The sequence below is a fragment of the Callospermophilus lateralis genome, chromosome 12 (genome assembly GCF_048772815.1).
Source record: "Callospermophilus lateralis isolate mCalLat2 chromosome 12, mCalLat2.hap1, whole genome shotgun sequence".
Taxonomy (NCBI): Eukaryota; Metazoa; Chordata; class Mammalia; order Rodentia; family Sciuridae; genus Callospermophilus; species Callospermophilus lateralis.
The window spans coordinates 43,692,210-43,716,048 of record NC_135316.1 but is presented as its reverse complement, the minus strand read 5'-3'; the positions used below and the strand labels follow the sequence as shown (position 1 = coordinate 43,716,048).

The 23,839-nt window shown below is 33.5% G+C and overlaps 1 protein-coding gene across 5 annotated transcripts in view; it reads right to left on the bottom strand.

Annotated features, from left to right (window-relative positions):
* Mycbp2 (MYC binding protein 2) overlaps window positions 1–23,839 on the bottom strand; it is a 290,494-nt gene that overhangs the window by 97,268 nt on the left and 169,387 nt on the right. For all 5 annotated transcript variants that reach the window (XM_076872632.2, XM_076872633.2, XM_076872636.2 and 2 more), the window contains 7 exons: window positions 23,571–23,658; window positions 21,223–21,272; window positions 17,928–18,100; window positions 16,448–16,592; window positions 12,740–12,955; window positions 8,716–8,771; window positions 81–196 (listed from right to left, as the gene is read on the bottom strand). In XM_076872632.2, the coding sequence (XP_076728747.2) occupies window positions 81–196; window positions 8,716–8,771; window positions 12,740–12,955; window positions 16,448–16,592; window positions 17,928–18,100; window positions 21,223–21,272; window positions 23,571–23,658 (844 nt within the window). The remainder of the gene's footprint in view (window positions 1–80; window positions 197–8,715; window positions 8,772–12,739; window positions 12,956–16,447; window positions 16,593–17,927; window positions 18,101–21,222; window positions 21,273–23,570; window positions 23,659–23,839) is intronic.

The window sequence follows — 23,839 nt, the reverse complement described above, 5'->3', positions numbered from 1 at the left end:
GTCAAAACTACAATGAAGGAGGATGTTGAGTCTAGTTCTTTTCACTAGATAACTTATAACTTAAATATATACACATATACCTATTTCAATGCCATCAATGGTAACATGAATAGTGTAGAGTCCAATAGCCCCTGGAGTCCAATTTGCACAATAAGTGCCATCATTATTGACACGAATCAGCATATTTTCACTGGGCCTGAAAAAAATTAAGAGGGATATTGGAAAATTTACTTTCGATTAAACAACTGAGATCACTATGATATTACACTACACATTTAATTTTGGTTGGCATTTTTAATACTGACTGTACTGACTGGCAAGCCTGCTACAGTATTTTCCCACCCCTGACAATTGAAATTTTTCTTTCTCACTTCAAAACTCCATCACCCTTCTTCCTTACTTGCAGTTGATTATGACCTCACCTTTTTCTTCAGTAAGGAAATGATACAGATACAAACCTTCAGGTTGCAATCAGATTATTAAACCTGGTTCCTCTCAGGTTCTCTCCTGTTTCAATGAAAGAAGCATCCTGGACCTTATCCAAAGCCAGCCCCTTTACTTGAACTGCCAAACTTTTTCCCTCAATACTTCCTTGCTCCTTCTCCCATGCATTTTCAATTTTTCCCACTGTATGGGATCATTTCTATTAGCATACAAAAAACTCGAGAATTTCCTATTTAAATTTTTTTTATTGGTTTATAATAGTTATACATAAGATTAGAATTTATTTTCACATAATTGTAAATGCAGGTAGTATAGTATGCTCCAATTAAGTCCCCAGTACTTATTCTTAACCTCTGTATGGCCCTCCACATTTCTTTTCCTCTACTGACTTATTTATTTACATTTTCTTTTAAAAATTAATATCTTGTGGATATACACGGTGGTGAAATTCACTGTAGTACCTCTGGAAAGTTATATAAGATTAATTCCTCTGTTTTTTCCTTACCCCGTCTCTTCTCTCTGCCCCTCAATCCCCTTCTCCTACTCACCTAACCTTTCTGTCATTTTGACGGAACTCTTCCTCCATTTCTTTTTCCTCTCTCTTATCCCACCCTAATTTTGGACTACCTTCCTCATATCAGAGAAAACATTTGATCCTTCACTTTCTGAGTCTGACTTATTTCATTTAGCATTATAGTCTCCAGTTTCATCCATTTACTAGCAAATAACATAATTTTATTTTTATAGTTGAGTAATATTCTATTGTGTGTATATACACCATAATCTTCTGCTGATTTTGGTGTTAGTTTCTTCTTCTTTTTCTAAGGTCTTGAGATGTACTGTTAGAGTATTTGTTTTGCAACTTTCTGTTTTTTAAATATATACAAACTAAGTGCTATAAAATTTCCTTTTAGAATTGCCTTTGTACTATTCCAGAGATTTTTGGTATTATAATATCACTGTTTTCATTTGTTTTGTAAGATTTTTTTAAAAATTTTCCCTGATTTCTTTTACTATCCATTTGTTATTCAAAAGTGTGTTATTTAATCTCCACATATTAAAGTGGTTTTTGTTTTCATCTTGCTGCTGATTTCTAAATTCATTCAATTATGGAAGAAATTACCTCTATTTCTTTGTATTTGTTAAGATTTGCTCTTTGACCTAAAATAAAGTCTATTTAGAAAATGTTTCATGTGTTGCTGAGAAGAAAGTGAATTCAGTCATTAAATAGTGAAATATTATATAGATGTCTGTTAGGTCCATTTGTTAAGTAGTATTTTTTAGTTCAGAAGAATCTTTACTTAGTTTTTGTCTGTATGATCTCTCTACTAGTGAAAGAGATGTGTTGAAATCACCCAGTATTACTATAATGTTGTCTATTTGATTCTTGATATTTAGAAGAATTTATGTACGTAGAAGCTACATTGTTTGGGGATAAACATTTATAATCATTATTTCTTTTGTTGGTTGATTCCCTTAACAGTATGAAGTGACCTTGTCTCTTCTGATTGAGTTTGTCTTGAAGTCTACCTTGTCTGATAAAGTAGCTATCCCTGCTTGCTTACAGAAACGATTTGCATGATATATCTTTTCCCATCCTTTCACTTTCAGTCTGTGAATGTATGTCTGCAAGGTGAGTTTCTTACATCCTATGTTTGGCTGATTGGATTGAAAAAGAGATGCAATCTAAGTCTTTTGACGTACATTCAATATTATTATACAGAGGTGATTCTTATTTCCTGTCATTGGATTTACTTCAAATGTTAGATTCAGATTTGATTCTCCTTCAATTGACTATTCTTCTAATGCAATGCATTCCAATGTTAGTTTTCATTATAATTCTTCATTTCTTCTTCATAAAGTATTTTGTTGAGTATGTTTTGTAGTGCAGGTTTTGTGGTTATGACTTTCAGTTTCTATTTATTGTGGAAGTTTTTTTATTTCAACCTCAATTCTAAAGCATAATTTTGCTGGCTATAGCAATCTTGGTTGGTATCCATTTTCTTTTAGAGGTTGGTATACATTATTCCAAACCTTCCTGGCTTTTATGGTCTGGGTTGAGAAGTCAGGTGAGATCTGAATTGGTTTCCTCTAAATGTGACTTGCTGTTTTTCCCTTGTGGCTTTTAAAAGTCTATCCTTATACTGTATATTAGGTATTTTCATTATTATTGTGTTGGAGAATATATATACTGTCAATTTGGAGTTTTGTATGTCTCTTGTATTTGAATTACTACCTCATTCCTCATATTTGGAAAAATTTCCAATATTATTTCATTGAAAAGTTGTACATCTTTTTAGTTTGTTTTTGGAAACTTTCATTTACTCCAATGATTTGGTCTTTTGATGGTGTCCAAAATTTCTTAAAATATTTTGGTCATGGTCTCTTAACATCTTTTCTTTATGGTCAACTTGATTTTAAAGATTATATACTTTGTCTTTAAGGCCTGAAAATCTATCTTCAAAGTGGTTTAATCGACCGGTGAGGCTTTCCAATGAATTTTTAATTTGGTTTATTGAGTCCTGATTTCCAAGATTTGTGTCTGGTTCTTTTTCAGGATCTATGTCTCTTTATTAAAGTGATCTTCATTTCCTGTATTTTCTAATTTCACTCTATACATCTTCTTTTAGCTAACTGATCATTTTAACCACGAATCTTCTAAATTCTGTATGAGACATCTCCTTGACTGGGTATCTACGGAGTCAGTGTTATGGGCTGTCTGGGGTAGTTTGTTCCCTTGCCTTTTCATGTTGTTTGTATGTCTACCCATTATTAGGATATAACCATCCTATTTTAAGCAAGCAACTATTTTGTGGGATTTTCCCTCTTAGGAACCCTGGATTGAGTAAACACCAAGTATTGGTAGTTTAACTCAATGTGTGGCCTCTAATAACTGCAGTATCAGTACCGCTCTGAAAGCAGTTACTGACGCTATTTACTGAAATCACTTAAGAGCCAAGCCACATACTATTCAACCTTATGAAAAGAACAGGCAAGAATGATACAGACCAAGGTAAAAAGGAGACAGAAATTAATGGGAGGGATTTGAGGCAGTAGTAAACAGTGTAAGCATGAGAACAGAGAGAAAGAACAGCAAGTATAAACCAGAGCTAAGAAAACACAGCTAGAAAAAATGATTCAAATTAATCTGTTTAAACCATTAGAAGAAATACATTCAAATGGGTTGAAGGTGCAATGTTGGCTATCAGGGTAACAACTATCAATCAAAACAAAGAATAGTTTAGGTCTGGAATTATAGCTTGCCTAGCATGTATGAAGCACTGGGTTCAATTCTCAGCACCACCTATAAACAAATTAAATAAAGGTTATTCAACAACTAAAAATTTTTTTTTAAAAAAGAATAGTTTCTAAAATCAAAGCTGACATTACAATTATTTACAGTAAGCCATATCAAGGCAAAGAAAGTTCTTATTAAATCTTGGTTTGGATTTCATTAGGGTTTGGGATGTTTTGAGGATGTCCAGCAGTCTTTTTGAATTCCTCTAGCAGTGCTTGGATGCAGGAGCTACTTTCCTAGTTGCTATAAACCTCTTACTAGCCACCACTGGTTTGTCAGTTCAGGGGCCTGGAACTGACTACTCAAAGGTTTCAGTATTGTGTCTGTTTATTGTTTTTGTTGTTTGTTTTGTTTTTCCTATTGTGTGCTGGAGATAATGATGTAGGGCTCTGGATTATTGCTGTAGATCTCCTTGGTACCAGCTCCCTTCTACCGTATTCTTTTCAAGGTGGTGTAGAGCCTAGAGGCTGTCTATAAGCACCAATCACAGGGTTATGGGTTCTCCATGGGTGATCTGTGATGGAGTCACTCCCCTTTGTGGATGCAGCTCACTAGGGTCCTTAATATTGAGTAGGGTAACTTAGCTGGTTCACTTAGGTTCTATGTTCCACTGCCCCAGGTTGGGTTTAGTGAATGCTGCTTTCCTCTGCTGTCTGTGGCTGAGGCAGTGCCCAACCAATGTTCCACAAGTGTCTAGAGACACACCTGTGGTGTTCACAGGTCAGACTTTGTGCCATGGTTATTTGCTGCCTCATACCAGGAGAATTTTGGCTTTAACCAACCTCTCACTGGTTATGATCTGGGCCCAAACACGTTCCCTTTAAGTTTTATAAAACTCATATAATTTCTGCTGGCTGCTGCAAAGATCTGGACAGACCAGCTTTGTTGCTGGATATCCAGGCTCCTTCCCTCCCGGACAGGCCTCACATAAAACTGTGGCAAGAATCTGAGGGAGAGGCCCTCTAGATTTCTTAGGACTCAGGCAATTTCCCCAACAGCAGTCTTAAGGGTTTCCTTTTTTATTTTTGGCTTGAGGCCAAAACTGTATTCTGGCTTGGATGAGAGCTCTTATTTCCCACCACTGAAATTTACAGGTCACGGATCTGTCTCTATTCTGGCTTGCAAAGGCACTAATCAAGTGCCTGGAGCTCTCCCTTTCTGCCAGGGGTTGATGGAGTGGGCTCTACTTCTCTGCCCAGGGTTCCTGGGATGCTTCAGAGTGCTTTTTCTCTGGCAGAGCTCTTCCAGATGGTCCTTTTCTGCCTGTGTTCCAGGGATGTTGCATGAGGCACTCCTTCCCTGCCTGGGCCTTTTTTTAGGGCTGCATGGAGTGCTCCTTTCTCATTCCTAAGGAAGCTGAGTGGGGTGCTCCTTCCTTACCTGGGCTTTTGCAGAAGCTGTGCAGGGTACTCCTTCCCTTCCTGGTTCCAGGTCACTACCAGTGCTTTTGCAGAGGCTGCGTTAAGCCCTCCCTCCCTGCCAGCTTTCATGTGGGATGCTGTATGGGGGTGTTGGATACTACATCGAAGGCCCCTTCCCTGCCTGGGCTCCTACAAGATTATTTAAAGGGTGATTGATCAGTTGTGTGTTACACAACAAGGCTGCAGATTTCCAAGCCGCTTGGAAATGTAATGAATGCAATGGTCATTTCTGCATTTAAACTGCTTGATCTGGTATGAGAACACCCTTGCTGTTAACACATTTTAAAATGTTTTTTTTTTTTTTTCCAAATATTGTTAATAAGGGGTGAGCTTAAGAGTTTTTCCATTCTCTCTTTCTCTTTCTGGTGTCCCTCACTCCTTCCCCCTCCCTGATCTAGGTTCAGGGTTAGGAACTCTGATCTTATTTTCTATGCTGGTAACCCATCTTCTAGGCTCTCCAGGTCTCAATCTTTGTAATATTGAATCTTAAGAGTATTTATTCTGTCATCCATGTCTCAGATTTGCTGATCCTTCTCTGTCTCCTTTCTGAGTTGTTGGGAAATCTGGAATCACTGTTTGTTCCTAGATTCTCCCATCTTGACAAATCAAATACCTCCACTTAATATTATAGTCTTCAGTAAGGTCTCTTAGGTCTTCTCGCCTTTATATCAAAATTTATCTAAAGAATGTCCACAATTACCTTCTTCATTTTTAAAAAAAATTTCCACTTTCACAACTTACTAGGTTTTTTGATCCCAACACTGCATTACAACTGCTGATATCAAAGTCACGAATGCCCACCATGTCTCTGAATGTAATGATCATTTTTTCCAGGCAATCTCTCAGTAGCATTTGATAGTTGTCAACTCTTACTTTTTTGAAAAACTTCCTTCTTCTTGCTTCCGTAACTTTCTCGAAGTTTTTTTCTTTTGCTTCAATGGCCATTCTTAGTGTTGTTGGCTATCTAATCAGCATTCAATTTACAGAAAGCTCCAGGATTGGGGTCTAGGTTTTCTTTTTTTTCTATACTAACTTTTCAGTAGCTAATTCATCCATTCCTCAGTGTTAAGAATCATATGTATAAGGATGACTCGCAAATTTATTTTTCCATGAGTTTCAAACTCTTTCTAGTTATAACCTGCCATCTCCACTTAGATAATTAGGGATATCTTGGTGTCTCGATTTTAAAATATCTAAAGAAAAACTCATTTCTCATCCATATACACCTTACAAAACAAAGTAGGAGAAATGAATGCCTGTTTTTTCCTTAGACTTTTTGATTTTCATAAAAATCATTATACTATACCATAGGCTGTAGCAATATTTTAGCCTACTGTGCCAAAAAAAGTCTTTGTTACAACTGTTTAACTACACAATTGTAGTACAAAAGTTGCCATAGACAATATATAAACTAATGAGCAAGATTGTACTCTAATAACATTTTATTTAGGAAAGCAGGCAACAGGCCAGATTTGGTTTGTGGACCAAATTGGCTAATCATAAAACTTCTGGTGAAATCAAAGAAAATCTATGATCATTTTTGATTCTTCTCTCTTTTGTCTTCTGTTCCACTCTATAAGCATGGTCTATTAGCTGTACCTCCTAGGTGTATCCCAAATTCCATTTTAGTCCTTTTACAACTGTTCCATGATACTTAATAGTATCTAACTTATCTCTCTGTTCCCATTCTTGTACCCCTATAATTCATCTTCAGAAAACAGCCAGAATGATCTTTATAAAACTACAAATCAGATGGTGTGACTTTCCTGTTTAAAATTCTCTAAGTAAATTTGATTAGAAGAAAATTTAAATTATTTAACATAGGTTACTACTCCATATATAAAAGTGCTCCAAACTCACCTTTAATTATTCCTCCCTCTTGCTCACTTTTTTCCAGCCTCTTTTCTGTCTGATCCTCAAAGGAATCAAGATCCATCCACCCAGGCTTTCTTTTGTTGAGAACTACCTTCCCCAAATCTTTACTTGGTCAACCACCAACACTGAATTCTGTTCGTTTATGAGAGCCATAACTTAATCAGCAGATTAATCCATTTGGTTGATTAATAATTGGAATAAAATATTGTGTGATAACTGTAGGCAGGTAGGGTATGGCTAGAGGAAGTAGGTTACTGGGGACATGCCTTTGGGGATTATATTTTGACCCTGGATCCTCCCACTCACACTCTCTCTCTCTGCTTTCTTGTTGCTATGAGCTGAACAACTTTCCTCTGCCACACCCTTCAACCATGATGTTCTGCCTCATCTCAGGCCCAAAGCAATGGAGTCAGCCAACCATAGAGTAAACCTCTAAATTCATGAACCAAAATAAACTTTGTATCTAAGTTGTTCTTGATAGGTATTTTGATCATAGCAAACCAAAGCTAACACAAACTCTCTAGTCAAATACAACTCCTCAAGTAGCCCTCTACTGTCATGTAATAATACTTTGACAATTTGCTCCATCTCCAACATCATTAAATAACCTTTATAATTTATTTATAGGAATCTAAATGCCATGAGAATCACAACCACAAATGTCACGTTCATAAAGGTACTCAAAGCCTTTCCACATAGCAGAAGCTCAACAGTTTTTAAAATGAATACATTAATTTTCTTAGATGAGACTATTTCAATTAAGTTTAAGATGCCCAATGTATACAAAAACCTGTTTAGTAGGGAAATGGTCAGCTCGTTCTTATTTAACATGCTATAAATTAATACTGTTCACATTTATTTTACAATTTTTTTTATTGTCTACACATGACATTACAATGATTTTAGCAATTCATACATTTGTATCAATGGGATATAATTTCTCATTTTTCCAATTGTACAGATTGCAGAATCACACTGGTCATAAAGTCACCTATATACATATGCTTCTACTCTAGCAGACATTTTATTAACTAAAGTCAGCAACAAAATGCTACTTTCATGTACCCAAAGATACAATGTATAGCACTCTGCATTTTAGGAAAAAAGAAAACTTTCTATATTGTATATTACAACTGTACTTTGCATATATACCAAAATAAAGTCAAAGTAATCTGTTAGTTTCTAGTGAAGTCATGTGATATGCAATACAATGAAGCCTATAAGTATGCTTTCTCAGATTTACTTCAGAGCTTTGCCTAAATTTTATGTAAATGAACTCTCTGAATTACCATGGATCTGCTTAAATATGAAGTTAACAGAATTAATCAGGGGTTGAAAACTTAAGATATCATAACCAAATGTGAAATCTCTTCATAACTCATTGGAAGAAGAAAAGGAATAATTAAAAAACAGCAAAAAAATGAAACAAACAAAACCCAATCAACCCCAGACAAGCCAATTAATACTTATTTTAATGAGTATTTATTGTTTCTCTAGTAGTTTTGTAAAATACTGACAGTATTCCAGTTGAATATACACTCTGCTAGCAAATCTACACATTATTATATGGTGGTAATTATTTATTTATGAAAGTTAAAAGTTGAAATGTAGAATTATTTTAGGTGTAAGCAGATGACAACTGACATTTTAGCTATTCTTTCAGAAAATGATCCTTACCTCTTAGGAGTTGGTGATGCAAAACGCAGCTCCTCAAATGAGTAATTTTCATAAACCTTTTGGGAAACAAACCAGTAATAGTCATAAAATCATTAAAAACATTCTCAATCAGTGAAATGATAAAACATTTAATAAATGGTATTGAAAAAAATGGTTATCCATACAAGGAGAAAAGAAAAAAAATTCAATGACCCTACATTACATCATTTACAAAAATATTTTCCTGTTGTGTTAAAGACTCAAGTGAAAAAACTTGAACAAACTATTTTAAAAAGAATATCTTTTCAGTATATTAAAATGTAGATTTGTATTAAAAATATGCTCTAGAGAAAAGGTTTCATCAAAAGGAAATGGATTTGTAATATATATAACCCAAATGAGATATGCATCCATAATAAAGGTCAAATCAATAAAAGAGAGAAACTACACAAAATAAAAGTGAGTAAAAATGTGGCATATATACACAATGGAATATTACTCAGCAATAAAAGAAAATAAAATCATAGCATTTTCAAGTAGAGAGATGGAGTTAGAGAAGATAATGCTAAGTGAAGTTAGACAACTCCAAAAACCAAATGCTAAATGTTTTCTCTGACATAAGGAGGCTGATTCATAGTGGGATATGGAGGGGGAGCATAGGAGGAATAGGCAAACTCTAAAAGAGGAGTGGGAAGGGAAGGGAGAGGGCAGGGGGTTAGAAATGATGGTGGAAAGTGATGGACATCGTTATCCAAAGTACATGTATGAAGACACGAATTGATGTGAATATACTTTGTATACAACCAGAGATTTGAAAAATTATGCTCTATATGTGTAATAAAAATCGTAATACATTCCACTGTCATATCTAAATTAAAAAATTAATAAATAAAATTAAAAATTTAAAAATTAAAAGAATGGGGGACGTATCCCAGTGGGAAAGTACTCTGGGTTCAATCCCCAGTACCAAAAGAAAAGGAAAAAAAAAATTACGTACATTAAAGAGACTGGTACAATGGTACATATGCAATATGTTTTAAACATTAATGTAAAAATTTAATAAATTATTTACAAACAACAAAAAAAAGTGAGTAAAGACAATTTCCCAAAGAAGAAATCTGAAAGGACAATAAATATTGAAAGTTATGTAACTAAACAACAAAATAATCATATCACAGTCATCAAATTGTATTAATGATAATCAAATGATAGTAAATGCCTATAGTCCCACCTACACTGGAGGGTTAGGTGGCAGTTTGGGCAACATAGTAAGATATAGTCTATTAAAAAACAAATGAACAAACAAACAAAAACCCAGTGCAAACGGAGACAAGTGCAAGGATGTTTATTTCAAACAGCTTAAATTAAATGTACATCAATGGGAAAATGAACAAATTTTGGAAGAGAAATTAATGAAATATTTAGTTAAGATGAATAAACTTCAACTATCTCATTAAAGTTCAAAATTAATGATGAGTAAAAATCTGGCAAAAGGATATGTAAAATCTGATATCTTTTTATAAACTTTTGGAATGCATACAGAACAACTAAATATATTGCTCATGGATAAATACGTATTCAGTCACAGAACAAAAACATACAAATGTAAGGGAATGAACACCATGACATTCAGGATAATGGTTACCTCTAAGGATGGGGTGGGAATTGATTGAGGTTTTATAAATGGCTTCAACTATGCCTGTAAAAATCTGTTACTTAATAAAAACAGCAAAAATATTGAAACACTTATGGTGAAATGTGTAGACAAAAATGGCACATTATTCCTTATACTTTTGTATATCTGCAACATTACCAAATTAATCATTATCTTTTAAAGTTCAGGTCAAGATTTCCAATTCCTCATCTGCTTCTAACTATCATAAAGGGGAGCATATCCATTTTAAAACCCCCCTTCCTTCTCCTTTTTTGTCCTCATGAAAGTAATTTAGAAATTATTTCACTTCCTTTGTCTATGCAAACATTGTACATAAACACCCTCTCCTTTATTTTCTGGTCCCGGGGATTGAACCCAGGGCTTCACATATTTCAGGAAAACATTGTGTCATTGAGTTATATTACTAGACCAGAAAAATGCACTTTGAGTCTTTACAAATTTTGACAGGAGTCAACAGTTGGAAAACCCAGGTTTCTAGACTCCCAGTAGTGTTTTCTACTCCATCATTTTCCTTTTCCTGTAAATATATATTATTAAATGTATTCATGAGAGAAGAAACTATATCTCATTTTTCCACCTTCCACAATATTTCACTCACTATTAAGTGGGCACATGATGTCTACTTTCCTGAAACATGACTGAACGTCCCAAAGAGATAGTCTGGGAATGGCATTCTCTAACTGCTCTAACCAGGTGCCATTCAGAACTTTCTGAAATCCTGCTATCAGTTCTGAATTAAAAAAAAGAAAAAAATTATACAAGTGGAGGCACATTAATAGGAAACTAAGAAGAATGATTAGGGAGAGAGGTTAAAAAAAAAAATCAAAAAACAAAAAAACCCAGAAAGTCAGTTCCTTAGATACAAGTTGAAATGAATGTTTAGTTTTGAATTCTTCAATAGCCAGTGGGCAGTTCATCTAAAATTCCAGCTTTTTTTTAATTGATTTTTTAAAAATAAATGACAGACTGCATTACAATTCTTATTACACCTACAACAAAAGTCACAGACCCATAATATTCTACAAAATGTGTTCTATCTCTGAAATCAAAAGAATACACCCTGCTTAGTTTCCTACCTCAACTTCTAGCATTATATCTACTTTTAGACTTCTAGTCCCTCTTACTCAACTTTCTCTTTGTCTGAATCTTCTCCCATTTTCCCTTCCAAAACTACATAGGTTATACTATCCTCTCTTTAACAACCACATACGCAACTCCTGTTTAGTACTCTTCTTTTCTTAAACTATTTGGCAAAATGTTAATGCTGAATCAATCTAAATGCTCACATTATCCACATTCATATCACACTACACTGTATGGTATTCAATTTCAACTAATTCAAGGATGTATGACAAGTCTTTTCTGGTCAATTTCATATTTTGCTCTCTACAATAACTGTTTTGTTATTTTTTTGTTTTGTTTCAAAATCTTGACCCTAAGATTCCTAACTCCCATCTTTAATCTAAAACAAAATTATTATCTTAAGTAGTTTATTAGGTGTACAATCTACAAATTTACCAACATCTGTATTAATTATTGTCTACCCTCTCTTGGTAGAAAGAATGAGGCACTATTATGCTTCCTCTTTAAGACCAACCCTACAACCTGAGTGTTAGATACCATTTTTATCTCTTGAAATATCTTCATTTTTTTCCTATTCTGAGTGACAACTCATTTGTCCAAGAGTACAGCACATTTCAATAGTCTCCTAGAGGTTTAAATCAAACCATGCTTCATAATCATCTATCTGCCCAATTGAACTGTCTTTACTCCACCACAATCTGTATAAAATACCAATTTAATCAGACCATTATTTTACTAGATATAGATAGCCTTCAATGGCTCATCACTGTTTATTAATAACTTCAATTTCATATAATGACCATCTTGATAATTTAGACTAATATTACCTCTCAAGATAAGATTAAAAATAGCTAGACAAAATATTTTTTTAATCTACATAAAGGAATCAGAGAACTAAAATGCCAAAAGAAGTAGGAAACACAAAGAAATGCATTGGGCATTTGAGAGTAACTAAAAAGTGAAGGGGGCATAGGAAAAACATAAAACCCTTAAGAATTATGTTCTAATAGTAGTAGTATATGGATTAAAAATACACAAGTACTTTTGCAGGAGATAAAATCATCTCTGATGGGATTAACTTGTTCTAAAACTGGTGATTCCCCTCTACATATCTGCCTGAAAGCACCGAAAATCCCCCGTAGAAGAAGATAGCATCATTTTAAATAATATTCTGGGAGTTTAACATCTAATAATAGATCTTTAGACATATAATTTTGTGTCTGTATTTGAATGACTGAATTTTTTGTTAAATGGTGAAAAAAAAAAGTTCTCTTTTAAATAAGTTACCTTCATCATTGTTATTGCAATATATCGAGCCTCCTTAACTATCATTGGTTCATATGAGACATCCAATTTCGGTGATGCCAGTCCACCAAAAGTCATGTCGGCATTAGCAGATGCTGCTGTTACTGCAGGACTGCCAGGAATCCTTTGAGATTTCTTTACTTGCTCTTGCTGTAAAGATGCCTTTTTCTGAGAAACGGGGACGGCTTTCACTTCCACCTAATCATGATATTAGAAAACACAAATACTATTATTATGTAATTGTCCTTGACACATCAAAAGAGGCAATTTACAATCATGGACTCATAATTATATAAATTCTATATTAGCATTGATTTACCTTGGCATTCTCTTCAAAAGCTTAATAATTATTAATAATAATTATTAAAAGCTTAATAATTTTTTAGTTATAGTTGGATACAATATCTTTATTTTATTTTTTTATGTGATGCTGAGGATAGAACCCAGTGCCTTATACGCATGCTAGGCAAGCACTCTACCTCCGAGCCACAACCCCAGCACACCTGCAAGCATATATTTTAACATGTTAAAATACTGAAAATACAAACTGGCTTATAACAAAAACATTTTTCAGAAATACTTTAGGAGGACTGGGAGTGTAGAGTGTAGCTCAGTGATAAGAGTGTATACGTAGCAAGCATAAGGCCCTGGTTCACTCCACAGCATCAAAAATTATACCAGGATTTACAGCAAATTATTTTATTCTGTTTTGCCTGTTAATGCATTGGGGGGGGGGACATTTTGAACCCTAGGTAACTAACTACAGATTTACAATCTGAATTCTGCTTTAACTCCTCTTCAGGCATCATCATTCTGAGCTTCACTAAGAAGTTTTTGCTGTTTCTATTGACAATACTTCTGAATAGGCAATCAAACAGCAGGATCTTTGTAGAAATAGAAAAGGTAGTGTGAATTAATGTGACAGTATTACTTAAGTAACTGAGGGACATCTTGGAATTGCAGAATATCTTTAATATTTACTATCCTTATTAATAATGTCATCCCATGGAATCTGTAATTTGAGGCTTTTTATGTATACATAAAGTTAAGTGTAGCTGACACACACGATCTATTGAAGAAATACAATCTTCAGCTGGGGTTGAGAAATCAGTATCTGAATTGACATAATGACCTGGGAATATTAAAAAACCCATTCATACTTTGAAAAAATAAACCAGCATTTTAAGTCTACAAGGTAAAATTCTTCAGCTCATACAATTTGTCATGATTAAAATCTTTAAACTTTAAATGTAATAAATAAGCAAACGCTTTCAAATTCTAAGATATTTGATTGTAAATAAAACATATTATATTTTGATACATATCATTTTGGCTGAATCATTAGCTAAACAACCATTTTCTGAGTAAATGTTAATGTTAATGCTGAGATATTACAGAATGCTAATCATTCTGCTTTCTTTTATAAACTTGTTGTTATTCTCTTATTTCCTATGTGACTGGTCCCATTACTAAACAAGACTTTCTTGGAATGATCATTTTGTAAGTAAAGAAATATAATATTCATTGCTTTAAAAAGCATTTTGGAGCTTCAGGGTATAGCTCAGTAGTAGAGGACTTATCTAGCATACCAAAGCACTGGGTTTAACCCCTAGCACCACACCAAAAAATCCCCCAAGCATTATAGAATTTGATGAATATTACCTGCAAATCAACTCTTATGTTTCAAATAATTAGCAACACAACACTACATAAATATTTTAATAATTTTGAGGAGGTTTAAAATGCTCCTAAGACCTCATGTGCTAAAAATAAAAATAGACTAATTTTGCTTCTAGCTGTTACAATGTGATATTAATAAAATCAAAATTTATAAAATTTTAAAAGCCCACTTTTCTCAAGTAGCATTTAAAGGAGTATTCTAGGTATAGTTTGTAACTTGGAGATCAATATGATATCGATTTTTAACACATTGAATAAAAAGGTCTAAAGATGGAGTAGGAGACATTGTAGAAAAAGCACATAGACAGGAGAAAGGAAGAAGGGGAAGAGAGGGAGGAGACAAAGAGAGGAAAGAAGAAGAGAGAAAAACAAAGGACAGAAAAGAAAGAATGATTAATGATTTAAAAAAGAACCCGAAGATGGAGAGAAAATGCTGTACATGAAATAATGTAATAAGTAGGTGAAACAATTCTACTGTAAGTAAATACTGACGTAAAATTAGGTATCCTATGAGCAAAAATAGTTTTGTGGCTTAATTACCTCTAAGCTTCAAAAAACCAATCCCTCCAATTCAACACTGGAGCAAAACAAGATTGGGATCTGCCTAAAATTTCTTTCAGTATCAATTATACAGAAAGATGATAAAATGTTTAGATGAGGTATCACAATTCAAGATTATATTACAATATAATATAAATATCCTTTTTATAATACTTTAATTTCTTTTTTCGTTGTTAATGGTTTGTTTTATTTATTTATTTATTTATATGTGGTGCTGAGAATCGAATCCAGTGCCTCATGCATACCAGCCAAGTGCTCTACCACTGAGCCACAACCCCAGTCCTAAATATCCTTATTAATGTCTCAGAAAAGTGGTGTTCAAAGAACTCTTTATTCATTAATACAGTAATTGATGATTTCTATTCCTTATTTTTTATGACCTAAATTCATAGATTTCGAATTTATTTAATATCAATATTCTAAAATGTGGTAACAGTAATACCAAATGCAAAATGTACTTTAGTATTTTAAAATTATAAACAAAACTTCCAGGTACAGGACATGCCTATAATCCTAGCAGCTTAGGAGGCTGAGGCAGGAGGATTGTGGATTCAAAGCCAGCCTCAGCAATTTCTCGAGACTCTATCTCAATATAAAAAGTAGAAAATACGGCTCTGTGGTTAAGCCCCCTGGGTCCAATCCCCAGAACCAAAGATATATAAACAAACAAACAAACAAACATAACTTAAAAATGTATTCTTGATGCTCTTCAGTAGATGAATAGATTAAAAAAATGTGGCATATGTACATAATGGAATATTACTCAGCAATAAAAGAGAATAAAATCACGGCATTTGCAGAAAAATGGATGGAGTTAGAGAAGATAATGTTAAGTGAAGTTAGCCAATCCCCAAAAAAGCCAAATGTTTTCTCTGATATAAGACTGACTCATAGAGGTGTAGGGAGAGGAAGCATGGGAGGAATAGATGAACTCCAGATAGGGCAGAGGGGTGGGAGGGGAAAGAAGGGGCAGGGGCTTAGTAATGATGGTTGAATGTGATGGACATCATTATCCAAAGTACATGTATGAAGACAAGAATTTGTGTGAACATACTTTATATACAACCAGAGATACAATAAAATGTGTTCTATATGTGTAATAAGAATTGTAATACATTCTGCTGTCATTTATTTTTAAAAAAATCAATAAAAATGTAAAAAAAAAACATGCTTTCATTCATTAAAAATTCGATCACTATTACCATGGGCCTTCCCTCTATGTCCCTAGCACTCTTTATACATAGACTTTCGTATCCTTCCTTTGACTCACCACATCTTCTAGCATATAATTTAGAATTAATATAACCAAATCATTTAAATGCTCTGTGGCCTACATTATATATACAAAGGACAGAAAAACTAGACTCTGTGTACTTGCCATTCCTAATATTTTACCAGTTACAGCAGTCAGTGTACAAAAGTCTTGTAATTTAATTCAGATAGAATTACCTTCATATTGGGAACATGTACCACATCTCCATACTGGTCTTTTGTTTGAACAGTTATTGTAGTAGGCCAACCACAACGAATATCATCTTTATTCAGTATCAGTGATGTCTTTTGAGGATCAGCATAGGAATCTGGTTGAAGCCATCTTAAAATAATGATAACAAACAAAAAAGCAAACATTCATCAGCACCTTCAATGATTAAAATGAAATTAAGCCAAATAAATGAAACTTTCATAGAACAAAATACTAAATAATATCTATTTCTGATTCAGTGATAATCACAAGTGGCTTCTTTGGCAACTGTTAATGATAAATTCATTTAAAAAATACCAACTGAGAAATGAGATCAAATTGGTAAATGCTTATGGGCATAATGAATTCCACTATTATGTACAATTATAATATACCAATAAAAAATAAATACTATTTATATTCATTTAAAAAATGCCAAAGCATATGAAATTTTTGATGTTTATGTACAATTTGATAAAAGTCTTAAAAATCAGAAAATCTGAATTTTTTTTCTTTTGGTACTGGGGAGTGAACCTAGGGGTGCTTAACACTGAGCTACATCCCCAGCCACACCCCCCCCCCCCCCGCCTTTTCTGGTATTTTATTTAGACTGGGTTTCACTGAGTTACTTAGGGCTTTGCTAAGTTGCTGAGATTACAAGTGTTCGCCACCATGCCCAGAACAAAATCTGAAATTTTAATTATGGCTAATTTAAATACCCCCCCAAAATGAATTGAATTTGTATACAGTTTGAAGTCCTAAGGACACTTATTCTTACTGCAGGAAACCTCTCTCATTTCACCTGTCTAAAAGCCTGGCAAAGAACAATTGTTCTATGATAGCTGGACAGACAAGGAATTCTGGTTTTAGGGCACCAAGGTTCAAAGGTAGACTGTCCACCCTTTCTTCACACAATTTCTTACTATCTTCTTTATTACTTTCCCATCCATGTAAAATTTGCCATTTTCTTTGGTTTGTAACATACCCCCTGGACTCATTTTGTGATTTACATGTTCCAGTTGTCCTGTGAGATGAGTAATGAGTAATTCAATTAAGCATCACCTAAAAATATTTACATAGATTGCAGTGAGGCTGACTGAAAAAATTGTCAGTCACTATTTGGATTTTAAAAAGTAAAGAGTAATCTCTGCACTTTTAAAAATAAAACCTTGTTCTTGCTAGGCAATCACTTCCAACTGAGCTATATCATCCAGCTATATTTTTATTACTAAAATAACACAGGCCAGCATTTTTTATCATAAAAAAGAAAGTAAATGGCAAAACAATAATCATTAATAAATATCATGTAGTTTTAAATATTAATCATCATTTTATATTTCAGCAACTGCAAAACACATAAACCAGAATATTTTAGGCAGCATTTTAATATCCTAATGACTCTCCTTTCATTTCTTCAGCAATGATGCCCTAAAAGAAAGTAACTGTATATTATATAAAGCACAATACCTTGCAAGCCTTCCACCACTTGATCCTGGGACACAAGCAATAAAATCATCCAGGAAGGACTGCTCATTGCTTTGGATTTGAAGTGGTAAGTTTCCTTCAAGAGCCTCTAATATAGTTGGTGAATGAGAAAGAGCTAATCCCTTGCCAAGTATACCAGAATGAGTTTTGCACACCTGTTGGGTAAAAAAGATTATTTGTATACTCTGAAATACAAAAATTTATATAAAGTTTTCCAAATTGTACACATTTTAGTTAGGCCTTCTCAGAAAAATCATTTTCTCCCCATGCTGCAATATTCCTTCCTTTAGCCCATACTGTAGAAACTTCTAGGAGGGAAAAATAAGGGATAATACTTCCTGTCTCTCTTTCCCCTCCTCACAAATAAGCATCTTATCAGAAGTGATGCATCTCTTCCTATGCCAGCCCTCTACTCCTCACATCCTCATCTGTTAGAGCCAGAGTTCTTTCTAAGTCTCCCTTTCTTGAAGTCTTCCTTATTGACAGAAATTATCAGTAAATCATATCTGTTCTTTTGGGTAGGTGGGTATCATGGTCATGACTTCAGCAACCTACATTCTATAATTTATGTAATTTCAAAAAAATGTTATCTTCAGAGTCAAATCCTGACTTTGAACAAGTAATTCTGTGTTGTCGACAAATTGTCTAATGAATTATCATTCCTGAATCTGCAAAATGTTTAAATTGATGATCAAATAATTGCCCCCCTTATAAGGGTCTTACACAATTTAAATTACAGACACATATAAAACACATACTATATTGTTTGACAAATGGAAGGTATTTAATGCATGTTAGATCACCACAACTATATATCAAAAAGGTGGGAACATTTTTGTTCTTAAATAGTAACACAATAAAGATTTCTTTATATCCAACTTAAAGAACATTTTACATATGATAATAATTTCTAAAATCATAATGTATGAGCTCCTTGATGGCCCACCTAAACTTAAATGTTGCCTGATATGTTTATTAATATAATGTTTATTATTTTTATATCTTAAGATACAAAGATTTAACTTTTTTGTTTTTTCAAACAAGGACAAACTGGTGGTTTGCTAATATCCAGAGGCTTCTTAAAATTACTGAGAATATGATTTCTCCCTATCATCAGTGCTTAATGGTCAAAGTTAGGAACTTTTTTGCCAAACTGCGATAAGTTGAATTCCAATTCACGTGTTTTACAAGTTGTGTGACCCTAGGCAAGTTATCCAAGTTCTCTGCCCTTCAGTTTTTCTTTTTAAAATATGTTAACAGAGATAAGAATCTCTAATTTGCAGGATTATTCCACAGACTAAATAAGATAAAAATATGAAGAATTTTTAGGATAGTGCTTAATAAAGTTAATAAGAAATAAATGTTTGGTTTTAGTATTGCTTCTTTGTTCAGTTTATCTCAGGAAACAAGTAAAATGGAAAATACCAGCTCTAGGAATTGGAAGACCTATGTACTAACCTTTATTTCTCAACTCACTCACTTCTTGGATAAGTCACATAATTTCTCTAAAATTCAATTTATTGTAACACATAAAAAATAATACTGATTTGAAAGTCTAACTGTAAAAATGGAGAAATAATACTAAAGATACTGTAAACAAGAAAAGTGCTGTTACTACCACTAATTACACACACCTAGAACAGAATGTAAACATGAATAATGAGCGTAAGTGTATGCTCATTATTCTCTGGAGCTGGCAAAATTAGTAAGAATAAGGATACGATAGAATGAGTCCTTTATTTGAAGAATATAGCCTTTTTATTTTAGGCTATTAAAATGCCCTTTAATTGATATTTCTGTTAATAAAAATACTGTTTTTGTTTTTTGGTACTAGAGATTGAATCCAGCGGCACTTAACTACTGAGCCCTTTATTTTGCAACAGGTTGCCTAGGGCCTTACTAAATTGCTAATGCAGGCTTTGGATTTGCAATTCTCCTGCTTCAGTCTCCTGAGCATCTGGGATTAGGGGCATGTGCCACCACACCCATCTAAATAGTGTATTTTTAGAGTATTTTTACCTAACAAACAAAATAAAGTTCAAGGGGAAATATTCCACCCTAGCTCTAAAAAAAAAATTTATTCAGAGGACCTTGCAAACCCATGAAATCTGGGTTGGATGCCATCAATTCAATTGAATGTCTGAGTCACCATCTATCTTCTACCTTTGCCATTTCAATCCACAAAAATCACTCATCATTAATAGTCTTGGTATGCAGCATACATTAATGCTCAATTAGTACCATCAGCATTTCTGGCCTGGGTTCAGTAAATATTATAATTTGAAAAATTGCTTCCTGCACATTCTGATGTTTTTATCCAAATAATAATGACTGCTACCCAGATAAATTCATACTGATGAATTCATAGAGCAATTTAAATCTCTTAGAAATTATGAGTAAGAAGATATTATAGTTTGACAAAAAAGACAAAAAAGAGCATTTCAATTGAAATATAGTACTGATATATTTCCATTACACTGTCACATGGTCTACATAACTAATGATACATAAATAAACAAACAAACAAACCAATAATGGTAACAAATTAAGGGCTCCCAAATGTCTAAAGCCAACTGGTTTTACTTTCTTTTTTAATTTTCTTTTTTGGAACTAGGGATTAAACTCAGGGGCACTCGACCACTGAGACAAGTGCCCATGCTTTTGTATTTTATTTAGAGACAGGGTCTCACTAGTTGCTTAGCCTCGCTTTTGCTGAGGCTGGCTATGAACTTGCGATCCTCTTGCCTCAGCCCCCTGAGCTGCTGGGATTACAGGTGTGTGCCACTGCGCCTGGCTGGTTCTGCCATTTAATATGACATGTATGTCTCACACAGTCTAAACTCACCAAATATATCTTCCTCAAATTTTGCCACTCCCTATAAGTATTTCAAATACAGCCCTTATATACCACCTTTAACTAGTTTCCTTTATGAGAGGCCCTTCCCCTTTGTCTAGCTGGTAAAGGAAACTTTCAAAATGGAATTTAAATGTCCACAGTTCTGAAAAGGATTCCTTCCCTTCCAGCTTGGTTTCCTCTTCTTTCTCTGATAAGATTTTGGTCTAACTCCAGAGTCAATACCCACCACACAATATAGTCTGAGCTCACATGAATTCCTCTCATCAAGGAGAGCAATTAAAAGTCATGTGTCTCTATAACTGCTGAGGAACAGAAAGAATTATTTAAAGAAGAACACTGTTCAAGAAAAGTAAGGCTGATCTTGTGAAAATACTGCTTTTAAACTAATAAAATTTATCCTTCTAGTGTTCAGGACAATACCTGTAATGCAGCCTCTTCAAGAATTTCAAGATCTTCTTCTAATTCATTACCTATTATGCAAATGAAAAGTTTTACTAAGATATATTAATACTTAAACCTTCTAGTCTTTCATTCATCACACCCTGTTCACAATTCTGCTACTCCAAAAGGAAAAGATTTATTGTTTTGGGTAAATCTCAGTGATTTAGATTTTAAATTGTAAAATATTTTCAATGAAAATAAAAGCTACAATTCTCAAACCAATAATCAAAAAAGATTTGCTGAATAATATGCAAAATATACACTATATTCATGCATAATAAATAAAGGCTTTTGATTTAGTGCATTTAATTAATTTAATTAAAAAGACGAAAGTGATTATTCTGAATCTGAACCTTTGTATTTTGGTTGACTTAGAGAAGAATTATACTTTTCATAAACAATGATGGTTCACATAGAAACAAAGTACTGACCATGTGCTCTAGCAATTTTCTTCTTTACTGCTTAATATAGAACATATTTTATTGATTTTTTGATAGATTCAATTGTGAAATTCTACGAATAAAGTTCAAGGGGAAATATTCAGATTGTACAGAAGTGTGGAATAAATAATTCTTTTTTTTTTTTCCTTTTGGTACTGGGGATTGAAACACTGGGTATTTAAACACTGAGCCATATCCAGCAGTTAGTTGGAGACAGAGTCTCACTGAGTTGATTAAGGCCTTGCTAAGTTGCTGAAGCTTGCTTTGAACTCAGGATCCTCCTAACTCAGCCTCCCAAACTGCTGGAATTACAGGCGTGCATTGCTGAGCCTGGATGGAATAAATAAATCTATCTTTCTAACGAGTTTCACATCTCCTCCAATGATGACCAGTATCAACAGTTTCTTACGTATTATTTGTATAAACAATGTATAAATCAGAAGTGTGTGTGTCAATATACACATACATGAACACACACATTTGTAAATAAGATAACACGTGTAAAATGGAACCTTCTGCAACTTGCTTTTCCTACTTAATTTGGACATCTTTCTTTGTCAACCATATAAATGTACTTTAACATCTCCCACTGTATGAATATGTGATTACAATATAACCAGATTCCATTGACAGACTTTTAATTGCATTTAGGTTTTACAATCACATGCACTGCTACATTTGTCATTTCTTTAACTTATCTTTTTGATCATCTGTGCAAGTGTATATAAAAAATTGCCATGTCAAAAAGTATATATATTTAAAAATTGAACACTTATTAACAAATATCCTCTATCCTCTAAAGAGGTTGCAAAACATTTTCTTCATATGAATAGAATATAACAGGTCTCATTTTTCACATATACACCAATATTAAGTCTGATCAAGGGAACTGAAAAGACTGAAAGGGAACAATAGAAAAAAGTAGAATACAGAAAGAAGTAAAGGGGAAGAGAGAGAAAATAGGAGGAAACAAAGGATAGAGTTGTAAAGCTAATATTATAAGGAAGAGCTATAGATGGAATTTTGGGAAGAGATTTAGAAAAAGAAAAAAAGTTTTCTTTATAACTATAGTGAAAATACAATGTTAAACCATATATAACCCTCTTGATAATAAATTAATTTATACATATATAATTTTACTTCATGTAGAGGTATCATTTCTGTCACTCACTCTGTTCTCCTCCACATGAAAATGGTTCTGAAAAGCTATTTCAGTGAAGGCTTTCCTTCACTTTCTATTCTCAATCTATTCTGAAGGTCCTTAGATATCTAATTTTACTAATTTATTTCTCATTGAGGACACAAACAAATTTTCAAATGCAGTGATAGATTTAAATTAATTTTCAGTAGTATACACAATTCTCATGAATACCCACTCCTAGTTTTTCTGCTCCTTCAGTTGCTGTTCACATTTACAGTTCTACATGTGATCTCTTCTTCCTGTTTTGTTCATCTTAAAAATTTTAGTGGTCCCAGCTTTGACCCTGGGCTATTTTTACATAACAACTATGTTCAAATGACATTTTTATTGACATATCCCCTGAGCCCCAGGCACTAAATATTCAACTGTCTACTTGATATTTCCACAAAAATCTAGAAATATCACACTTTTGGTATAATCCTCTATGTTTAATCCTTAACCCAATGATTGGCATAGTATACACATGCATAAGGAGAGTGTACATGTGCATGGGTTTGTGTAATTAAAAAGGATTACAGAACCCTTTAGAATAAACTTAAACCCTTAGAATATTAAGCAGTTATTGATTATGAGTATGTGATATGGAATTCATTTTGCAAATCTATTGTCAGGTGTTCTGTAATAAACATATTTTACTCTTAACTTTTGAAAACATTTATCAATAACTAATACCCAACAAGACTTACCAATAGGAAGTGCTAGATCCTTTTTCATCAAAGCAGCTGCACAAACTCCACCAAGATTGGCTAATTCTTTTTCCAACTGAATGACTCCCTGTAGAATTGCATAAAATTTGCTGCTTTAAAAAATGTTTGAAAGACAATAAGAATTATCAATAAAAATTAATTCAAGTTCAAGCTTTTTATATACTTTTTAAAATTAGAAAGAAGCATGTATGGGCTAATGGTTAAATTGGAAATGGAAGAGATTCATTATTTTGTCTAATGCAGGTTAT